The sequence below is a fragment of the Alosa pseudoharengus genome, unplaced genomic scaffold, assembly GCF_046254945.1.
Source record: "Alosa pseudoharengus isolate Yale_2024_CS ecotype anadromous, Long Island Sound unplaced genomic scaffold, YU_APseudo_1.1 YU_APseudo_1.1_scf_6, whole genome shotgun sequence".
Taxonomy (NCBI): domain Eukaryota; kingdom Metazoa; phylum Chordata; class Actinopteri; order Clupeiformes; family Clupeidae; genus Alosa; species Alosa pseudoharengus.
The window spans coordinates 36,640,113-36,651,216 of NW_027468848.1; the positions used below are offsets into that span (position 1 = coordinate 36,640,113).

The 11,104-nt window shown below is 43.0% G+C and overlaps 2 protein-coding genes across 2 annotated transcripts; one reads left to right on the top strand and one right to left on the bottom strand.

Annotated features, from left to right (window-relative positions):
* Window positions 1-155: 155 nt before the first annotated feature.
* On the bottom strand, window positions 156-2,300 carry crybb2 (crystallin, beta B2). Its single transcript, XM_076269456.1, has 5 exons — window positions 2,045-2,300; window positions 1,579-1,697; window positions 1,104-1,236; window positions 627-769; window positions 156-324 (listed from the first exon to the last, which is right to left on the bottom strand). Exons 1-5 carry the CDS (start codon window positions 2,105-2,107, stop codon window positions 156-158), a joined length of 627 nt encoding a protein of 208 aa, XP_076125571.1. The 5' UTR covers window positions 2,108-2,300.
* Window positions 2,301-2,963: 663 nt separating this feature from the next.
* kazald3 (Kazal-type serine peptidase inhibitor domain 3) lies at window positions 2,964-10,073 on the top strand. The gene is made up of 4 exons (XM_076269457.1): window positions 2,964-5,230; window positions 6,420-6,580; window positions 7,521-7,668; window positions 8,156-10,073. The coding sequence occupies exons 1-4, from the start codon at window positions 4,732-4,734 to the stop codon at window positions 8,236-8,238; spliced, it is 891 nt and encodes a 296-aa protein (XP_076125572.1). The 5' UTR covers window positions 2,964-4,731; the 3' UTR covers window positions 8,239-10,073.
* The last annotated feature ends 1,031 nt before the right edge of the window (window positions 10,074-11,104 follow it).

The following is an 11,104-nucleotide window of genomic DNA, read 5'->3' on the forward strand; positions in this document are numbered from 1 at the left end:
AAGAGGCAAAAAGTGATAGTGCTTCTTGGGGGTTAGGTAGTCAGGGGTGAGGAGGGGGGGGAGGTGGTAGAAGATGCAGATGTTCAGGAGTAAAGGCGTCAAGTTGGGGCAGGGAGGGGTGCAGGTGTTTTGGGGTGTGGGGGTCAGTTAGAAGCTCAGTTAGAGGGGTGGAAGGTGCCCCTCTGGTGCCACTGCATGTCCCGGATGCGCCTCACAGACTGGATCAGAGCCTGCTGAGCACCAAACTCAGAGTTGTCCTTGTACTCGCCCTTCTCAAACAGGTACTGGTAGCCTCTGTATCCTGGATACTGGTAGCCCACCCAGCTGTGAGTCACAGGTGAGAGAGAGAGAGAGAGAGAAAGAGAGAGAGATAGAGGGCAAAAAGACATGGCAACCAAATTGAAATGCTGTCATAAAGATAAGTAATTACCAATTGGTGAGACTTTTGGTGAAAATTATATGTCAACATTATCTATATAGTGGTCTTCTCAATGCAGTAGAAGATGGCAATGCTCTTGATTTGCTTACTCAACTGAAGTAATGTTATTGGATTATCGTAGCCTAACCTTGTAGTACCAGAATCAGAGTTTCAAAGCGACCGTGCAAGGAGAGTGAGTTGTGCTTACACTCCGCTCTGGACTCTCACGGAGGAGACCTTCTCATGGTAGCCATACGCATGAAAGCTGGGAACATCATCGTCTATGATCTCGATCTTCTTCCCTGCGAAGCTGGGGTTCTCATACAGCACGATCTTGTGTTCCTGGCTGTCCTGAGGAACCAATCACAGAGACACCACAGCAGCATGCTCATTAGGAAAGCAAGAGATATAAGAGGCAAGAATGCATATGAAATTGAATTGAAAGGTGGGTATATGCTGAAAGTCAGGGCTAGGCTGTACCGATAAACGCATATAGACACAGTAGATCTACAGCATGGATGACGATGATGACACAACAGTAATAGAACAGCAGGGAAGGGATTATGATATATTTCCAATTGAATTGATTAAAATACTTCTATCCTGATAGTGATCCCTGAACTGGCTGGAGAGGACCAGAATGGGTGGAGATCAAGCCAGAAGCTAAGTGAGAGGGATGGGTTACCACTTTGATGGGGCGGAAGGCGAAGATGCAGTCACTGCGTCTGCTGTTGGTCCAGGAGTCCCAGCGAGGATACTCGCCCTTCTCAAACACATACTGCTCCCCCTTGCAGCCAGGCTGTTCATATCCCACCCATCTGCAGGAAGGTTTTCATTTCACAATTGACACTTTCCAAATGCACAGTATGTTTCAAGACATCTCTTTCCCATTGTCTCTGTCACATACTCTCTTTTGCGATTCATATTTGTGTATTTTACACTATTCTTTGTCCTAAACTTACACACACACACACACACACACACACACACACACACACACACATGCACACACCACACTCCTCTACTGTAGGCATCCAAACACTCATATGAATGTGATATACCGGTTTCTCTTTGATGGCATCCATGGCAGATTTCCCAGGTAAACACCACCCTCTCTGCCCATCCCATCCCACCCATCTCTCTCTGGACTCCCCACTCACGGTCCACACGGCACCAGTATCGAGCCCACTTTCTCCACGCCCGCCTCTTGGAGATTGTTACAGGGCCCAGTCAGCTCATGACATCTGCCTTGGAAGTTCTCCTGCTCATAGATGATCAGCTAGATGGGAAGAGACATGAGAGAGACAGAGGAAACAATAGCTCAGAATGGTTCGTTCATTTGCCCTGTCATGTTTGTCACCTGATTGAATGGCCTGCTGGTGGTTCATCCAAATTAGACACCACGACCTGTTTATGACTGTCTGATTTAAGCTAGTGCACTGTCATACTGGGCCACCTGTTTCTTGCTGACAAACTCCACCCAATAGTCATATGATGTATGTGGACTGGGCTGTAGTAATGTTATAAGGCTGTCAGGGAAAGTGACGTGTGAGAGTGAAGCATGACTGAACGTGTATGAGAGTGCATGGTGGGAATGAAGAACAAATGCAGCCCCACCCTCCTCACCTTAAACGCACTGGTTCCTGACTGCTGTTGCTTGGATGCAGGGTTCTGGTGGTCCGTTGCCATAGTGACCTGGGCTGAGTTTGACAGACAATGGTAGGCCTAAGTACTTTTTTATTTTTCTGGCATTGCACTGATGGAAAAATAGTTATCTCTCAACACCTAAAACAGATCACTTTAAAAATGATATTTCTAAACTGAAAATAAATATTATGGTCTTCATAACAATACACATACAGAGCTGTAATAACTATATTAAGCTAAAATATAACCCAATACATTCTGGAATGATAAAACTGTAATAATATATAGAACTCCTACATGGAGTAATTTGAAATTGATATTGGAAATTATTATGTTATATTTATATTAAGTTAAAAAAAATATAAACATATATCGGTGAACATTCATGTCTTTAGCACTGACAAATTCTGCATATACACAAATTATTATGCAACTAATCACAATAAACAATTATTTCATGCACCATTAAAGACAAATCTAAACTAAAAACAGCATAAAGATTTTGGAAAATATTTATCCATCCGCAATAAAAAAAATAAATTAAAAAAAGCTTTTTTGGAACACAAACCAAACCAGCGCTGTCTGCTTACCAGCTCCTGATTGTGCCAGTCTGTTTGGGGTGGCACGAGAGGCGCAATATATACGGCAAGCCTAGGGGTGGAAACTTTGCCAAAGCTGCTTTGTGTCCAGGGATGCCCTCCTAATCATGTCCTAATAGGCTGGTGCAGCCCAGCTGGGCTTTGGTGGAGAGAGTCGTACCAACCTGCACCCCTCCAACCTCTCCCCCCTTGCCCCCCCACAACATGCCCCCCCAGCCCCACCGCTCTCAAGCCCCCTCCCGCCTCCCCCCGCCCCAATGCCCCCACAAAGTTATTTCATTAGTTGTCAATTTCAGGCCGCCGGTCATTGTTTGATATCCCATGATTCAGCACAACCAGTGCCAAGAGTCCGAGATTCACAATGAGGACAGGCTGTGGTGTGTGCTTGAAGCGAGGGAGGGGGGAGAGAGAGAGAGAGTGACAGAGACAGAGAGAGTGACAGAGAGACAGAGAGAAGAGAGAAGTAACCTTTTCTAGTATGCAAGCTTTTCCTGTAGGCCTAATGTTCATATGTTCATGATGCACGCTACAGCAACATACATTATGCCTATATTTATGTACACAAATAGATTATATACTTGCAGACCTGCTTGTGTTTAACTTTGCTGTATCATAACTCGAGCTCTTTTAGTATACATCATCTGTTGACAATTAACGCCTCAGTTGTTTATACAAATACACCAAGAAAATACTTATTTCACTTCCTTTACATATCCACATATAAGGCACAAATCTTCCAATGTTATTTTTCATGAAATATAATTACAGTCCAGTCCATCAGCTGAGGTGGAATGCGCTATCTTCCCAGGATGAGTGATTTGTGCAGCTGGAGAGGACCAGAGGAGTCAGAGTGTACATTACCTGAAGTATATTTTGTCACGAAAATAAATATTTATCAAATTGTATTCCAGAAAGGCATCCTAGTACCTCTGGAGTGATCATTAGAGGAGATTCTGAGTGAAAGACGTCTTGCAATAAGACGATTGTCCCAGCAGATGGCAGTGTTCGAGAACATCTGTTAAATAGGCTATGGATTAGAATCGGTTAGATGAGCATTCCAGTAGGATGGTATAACAAACAGGACACAATGATGACTTATTCAGGAATTAGCCGCCGAAGTGCATTCAAACCAAACCAGGATTATTTCTCTCATCCCTGATTATTTATTTAATCAAAGCCCAAGACGTTTCTAGATGTGTATTTATTCGGTTTATCCAATATTTGAGCAGTTTTGTATTGGGAATTCCGCTTGCCGGTTGCCTTTGCCTAGGCTACTTCCCCCAAGCCCATGCCTGATCTAAGGTTTCTCACGCCAGTGATATTGGGCAGCATTAATTGATGTAGGATAATGCCTGCATAGCTGGTTAAGTAAATCAAACATTCGTGCAGCCTGTCCACCTGGTGGACATTATTTTTAACACACGCGCATCTGTCTCAACTTATCAGTTGACACTGGTAACGGCATTGGATTACCAAAGAAAATGCAAGCGAGCCTGTCAAAATACAGATATAGGCCAAGTTTTCTTAAGCTATGTTGAATTATCTGACATTATTAATGTGTAACATGCAGTCTTAATTGACTTGTTAAAATTGCAACAAGTGTGTTATTTTCCCCCGTAAGCGCAACATGCTTGATGAAGCTGTTACCAATCACTCAAGGTAGACCGACAAGGCATTACCGGGGGGATGGGGAAAATGTCAAGAGTAGAGACGGGGCGGACTTCAAAGACAGCAGTGCTCTGCTACAAACCGGATATCTCTCTCCCCGAGAATTATATTTTGGAATACTTTAGGCTACCGTCTCCAAACTAAAGACGAACTTTTGCTGTAATACATTCAAATGCAGTTCTGTTGCTTATGGTGAAAAACAATACAAACACCTCAGCGCGTCTTCTGGATGGGTTTTACCTTGCTGTCAGATGCCCAAGTTTGTTTTGACATGGATTCCTTAACCATCGTTACTTGGCGTTATGTGGCCTAATTGGAAAAGCAGCGAAGTCTGTAATTTAACCTAAATTACACAGACCAACACTTCAGTGTGTCAGCGGTGGACCACACTCTTCCATCATGCAATGGGTTAAAATCATTTTGGCATTAATTGCCGTCAGCATCGGGATATGCGACAGTTTTCCAAATTACAAATACGAGGATATTGATGAGGATCTCGCCACCTTTGATTATTACCGAGCCATGGTTGAAATGGATGAAAGGAATTCTACAGACTGTGCCGATTGTGTCCCAGAGCTTTGTCCGCAGACAGCTGGCTGTCGAGCGGGTGTCGTTTTGGATAGCTGCAAATGCTGTTTGGAATGTGGGAACCTGGAAGGACAAACGTGTGATCTGGATGACAAAAATGTGTACTATGGTTTGTGTGGTTCTGACCTCGAGTGCAAGCTCGACTTAGTAGAGTCAGTAGATGGCGAGACACCTGAGCCGCAGTGTGTATGCGTATCGCAAGAGCCCTTGTGCGGTTCGGACGGAAAGACTTACATGAATAATTGCAAATATAAAGAAGCTAAGTTTTCTGACCCGACACTCAACGTAACCACAGGTCCTTGCAAAACAGGTATTGCCTAATAGTCTACTTGAAACATTTATAATGTCCAAGGAGTAAAATTGCATAAGAAAATGTGAAGCATTCTACAGGCTGTCTACTTGAAAAATGAACCTTAAAATGTTGTCAAATCTCATAGTCTATGTTATGTGTCAGTAATTTAGTAATGATATTCTATTCACACCACACCACACAAATTACTTTTATATTCACAACACCTGTCACAAATTTGTAACAAAACAGATCTAGGCTATATATCACTGTAGACCAATGAATTGACATACTACCAAGAGCTAACCAGTTGGGCAAGGAACACTTTTTGCTAAATCTAACCCTCATGGGTATATTTTGTAATAACTGAGCTTTGATCTGTATCTCGCCAGGTATAAAGAAATTATAGAGCAGGCAGTAAAAAAAAAACATTCAGTCACACACAATTCAATTACACCAGTTACCCAAGTTATTAACAGTGTAAAATACAGGTAGGCCTATCATATCAAACATCAGGAAGGATTCTTTATAGGGAGTTTTGTAGCCCCCCGTATTTGAGATGTCAAGTGTAGTGCTATAACTTTCATCATTACTTTTGTCGCTCTTTGGACTGAATTTATCTCAAACAAGTCTTGAAAGTTATATGACACAATCAAGAGGTTAAAGAATAATTAAATGAAAAGAAAATCATCAGTTAGCCTGTAAGCACACCCATTTTTGAGCAATTTGTTTGCCTTATGCCTTTGTGGGCATGAACAGTGACTTCCCTCAGCCTGTGTCCTGTGTCTGCTTTGGGGAATGTTTTGAGCTAGCTCTATAATTTTCCCACTGAGTTTAAGAGAAGATTTACTGCCTCTCAAGTAGGTCCAGGAGACAGAGCGGAGAGAAGAGCTTACACCAACAGCAGCTTTTGAGATACACAGAGAGAGAGAGAGAGAGAGAGAGAGAGAGAGGAAATAGCTCTTGAACATTATCCTCTCCCTATCTGTTTCCTCTCTCTCTTTAACCCGACTCTCTCTCTCTCTCTTACTCTTTTATTAAGTCCCAATTATCCCAACTGACACCAGCCACAGGGTAAAACAGCACAGAGACTTTCTGTGTCTGCTCTCTCTCTCTCTCTGTTTCTCTCTCTCTCGCTCTCTTTCTGTTACTAACACAAACACCCTCCTGTTTTTTGCTCTCTACACTTCCGTCTCCGGTGCCTGTCCAGTCCCTATCATCAAGGTACCCCCACATGACCATGTGAACGTCACGGGAAGCAGCATGGCGCTCCTGTGTGAGGTCTTTGCCTATCCCATGGCCCTGGTGGAGTGGAGGAAAGACGGCCGTGATGTCGTCCTTCCTGGAGATGACCCGCACATCTCCGTCCAGGTAGTTCACTCTGGTGTGGGGACCAAGGGTCACTAGACAAGGGTACTGAAGACTGAGGGAAGTCCCCACATTTGAAAACACTCCTTTTTAAGCCAAGAGATTTATTTCAAATCCTCTACATGTGTATTTGCAAATATTATGACATTGGCTGATTTACATGTTTCAGTAGTGTTTTGAAATAGCTTTTTGAGTCTAATTGTTTTAGTTTGGAACTGTTTCAAAGGAGATGTTATTGAACAAGACCCATTGACTTAATCACATTAAACATCATTATGCATTGTGGAAACATTTAACAACGATTGTAGAGGAGTTTGACCAAGAAGATGAGTGTGAACATTGAGAACTAGAATGGAATTTTATATGTAATTATCTCTTGGCAGGGGGTGTTGGCAGCAAACTGAGTTTAATGTTACGGCTGCACAGTAGAGCTCTCATCATTCCTAAAACAATAAAGCTATGAAAAGTTATGCAATCCGCAGCAGTATGAAGCACAAGGGGGTCTGTGTTATGGTACTGCCTATGCATGTATAGATGGTTTCTTAGTGATTGTAACTGCGTATAGGCTGTTGGAAGTGCCTGTGGAAATGTTTATTGGATGAAATCCCGCACCTAGTGACACGTATTTCCACTGATCCCATCCAACACCTGTATTTCCTTACAGCGTACACTTAGAGTAGGAGTCTCTGGATGGGTCTCTTATTTCATTGGGAGTGGGAACCACGGAACAATATAATTCTTTGTGTTCGTGTGTGTGTATGTGTGAGTGTGTGTATGTGTGTAAGTGTGTATGTGTTGGGGGGGGGGGGGTGCGGGGGTGGATGAGTGTGTGTGTTCCACATGTGTGTTTGTGTGTGTGTGTGATTGAAAAACAAAATGATTCGGTGCAAGTTTCCAGAGAACATGTACACGTATCTAATTGAATCTCTGGATTGTCTCTCAGTCTCGTGGAGGCCCCCAGAAGTACGAGCTGTCCAGCTGGCTCCAGATCGAGGAGGCCACTCAGATGGACTCGGGCACCTACCGCTGTGTGGCCCGCAACGAGCTTGGCAACGCCTCAGCCTCCGCAATTCTAGGAGTCCTGCCTCCAGGTAAAAAACACAAAACGACTTTGACCCTTTGACCCTGACCCCCCCCCCCCCCCCTCCTATTTGGAGGGGTTGTTAGATGCATATGTTGGGCAGGTTTAAGCCTTCAGGTCATCCAGGTCAAGGGCCAGAATTGAGACCTCTGAAACGTGAAACCTAGACTCCTTCTGGGCTTGGGTGGTGCGGTGGTGAGGAGATGAAGTAGTGGATGGAGTATAAGGAACAGGGAAGAGACGGGGGGGGGGGGTGTTTGGTGTTTGGCAAGTTCTACTGTGAGCTACTGTCCTGCTTTCCATGGAAAGCTGATGGAAACCGATACATCTGTGCTCCATTTGTGGGGTGGATGGATCCAAGAACCATAATTAGGATAGATTAGAGGCCCCTTGCTAACGAGATGTCAGGGAAATGCCAGCATGGGTCCTGCTGTTGATATTCGAAAGTTGGAGTCTGTTTGTTTGTGAGTAACCGGATCCCCTTTTTGTGATTCCAGATGAAATGTCCACTTACGTGGACAATATGAAAGAGATGATGGGATTGGGGCTGTCAAAAGACTACGATGAAGACTATTACTGAAGCACAGGGACATTCAGTCATAAAGAATCAACAACCAGCTTTCAAATGAAGGACAGATTCCTCAGTGGAACAGTTGGACTTGTTGGTTCATCAACAGTGCAGTCACCAACACTATGGTACAGTGGTGCTTCCTCTAAAATACCATCTGATCAAAACATTGAGGTCTCACACTAATCATACTAAGCATACCATCTGGAATACATTTTTTTTTACTCTTTTATTTTCATTTTGTTTTTATTTGTGTAACTATGAAGAATGGCTTGGGGCGGGAAGGACAGCTTTTTGAGAAACACCACAGCAGTCAGTGTCCTACGAGGACAGTGACACAAACGTTTCATGATACCGCTGGTGGTGGCAGGGGATTTAACACACACACACACACACACACACACACACACACTGTGCTGCACCCGGCGTATGTGTGCGTTGGGGCAGCTGTGTCTCGACACCCACAACGATGAATGCCTCCATTGTTTCATGGACTGCCCCATTGCAGTCCCCATTTCTGACTGACCATAAAACACGGACTTCTTCTGTAGGGTGAACTTCTGTAGTACATTCCAACTGATCTAAAGCTATTTCAATGGGAGAAGAAGAAAAACCAATAACCCCCACTGTCATCTTTTTTATTTGTTTTTTTTCCCTTTTCTGTCCTTTGAACAACGTTTGGGGGTATCCGTTTCACCCCCCCCCCCCCCCATGTCTTGTGCCGGCATAATGTACAAATGCTAACTTGAATTTATTGAGGAATACTGAGTTTGTCCTTTTCCTCTGCACCTCATCTGGAGAGAAGCGTATTTCAGGCTCTGACTTTGTGTATGTTTCCACATGTATCCATATGTGCTCCTGTTACACACTGAACATGTGTGTGTGTGTTTGTCTATATGTCTGGATTTTAGTGTATGCTTATGTAAAGCACATGGATGAACAACCATGCGTATGGGTGTGTATGTCTGTGTGTGTTTGGATGTATATGTGTGTTTCTGTCTACATGTGATCAAGCATGGGTATGAAAGAGCAGACAAAACTGTCTTTGTGTGTTTATCATTGTGTGATTGTTTGTTCTCCTGTGTGTGTGTGTGTGTGTGTTTCTATATGTCTGGATTTTAGTGTATGCTTATGTAAAGCACATGGATAAACAACCATGCATATGGGTGTGTATGTCTGTGTGTGTGTGTTTAGATGTATATGTGTGTTTGTGTCTACATGTGATCAAGCATGGGTATGGAAGAGCAGACAAAATTGTCTGTGTATTTATCATTGTGTGATTGTTTGTCCTCCTGTGTGTGTGTGTGTGTGTGTGCATGTGTGTGCGTTTTCAAGTCTGAGATTGAGGAAGTCCACAGATGGTTTTAATGTATCTTGAGAGTGCTCATCTGTCCAGACAGGAGTATGCGTTTACACTCACATGCCCACAGGGTGCTCCTGGTCATCCAACTTGATGAAAAGATGAACTACAGCAGACCTGATATTGAAAAATAATCCTCAGACATATGTTGGCACAAGGTATGTTTTAGAAACATCACCGAGACAGAAAGAGCTGGTACTGGCAACAGTCATTGTGAACGTAGCTTTGTCAAGTCTTGGCCTAACCTCTATGCAGAGTAAAGGAGCTTCACAGGTAAAAGCTTCAATTGTTCTCCGAATAACGTTTAATTTCTTTCACTGTCTTGTTTCTTAGTTCTGTAGTTTTTTTCCTTCTTCTGAAATACTTGTTATTCACTGTTGAGACAAGCTCCAAAGTCAGGAAGATTAATCCCCATATGCTATTTATATTTATGATACTGATCTAGTATGTGATGTTAGCTCCTTGCTGTGGTTAGTATAATGTTTTCCCCAGACTTTCTCATTCAGTCATGTTTGCTTCTACATTCTTTGGTAAAATATATACTTGTAGTCATTCCTATGATTGAGTTTTCATTTCATTTTCTTTGTCTCAAGACCTATTAATCAAATTAAACAAATATCTTCATTTTGAGATCTGGATAAGGCCTATAGTGGAACCAAACACTTTAAACTGTATTGGACTATGAAGCCAGGGTTGATTCCAAGATTCATATCATCTCTGAGCCTGTATGGTATTAAATGATCATAACCTCGAGCAAGCTCTACAAAAAGGTTTGTTTGCATACGTCTTGCAAACACCAGCCTGCAAAAGCAACTGTAGCAGTGGCCAAACGTAAATCATGGAGCAGAGTAGTTTCACTGCTGAGGGCTGAGGCCCCTTGTGGCTGACCTCATAACAGTCTGACGTACTGTAGCCTACCTACCTCAGGTCCTGCTCTCATTGAAAGCACATAAAACGTAATGGTAAATTCAGATTATCAAGGTAACGGTGCAGATGTCAAGAGAAGTCGTAGCAACAGATGTCTGTTTATGACACATGGTTTTATTTATTTTTGAATGACTTTAGACTGCGATAACAGAAGACCTTCTCAGGTGGAGGGCTTAACCTGACCTGAAAAGAAAATGACATTTTACATATATATACAGTAACATTACCATATGCCATATACCACCTGTTAGAAATACATACTCTACAGTAAAACACACTTAAATATGCATTAGGAGGCTGTAAACAGCTGTACACAACATATGATGAGCTTTTAACTGCATTTCATTGTCTTTGTACTTGTACTCTGCACAATGACAATAAAGTTCAATCTAATCTAAAACAAAACATATATATGTAAGCAGATACACTAAAAAGAGGAGTATAGGCCTAATAATGCACTAATACCACTCATCCAACTGCAGGAGCTTCCCTCCCTCCCTCTCTCTCTCTATCACCCTCTCTCTCTCCCTTTACCCTCCCTATCGCACACCCACCGGCAAGGGTCCAGTAGGCAATCGGCTTTCCCCCGAT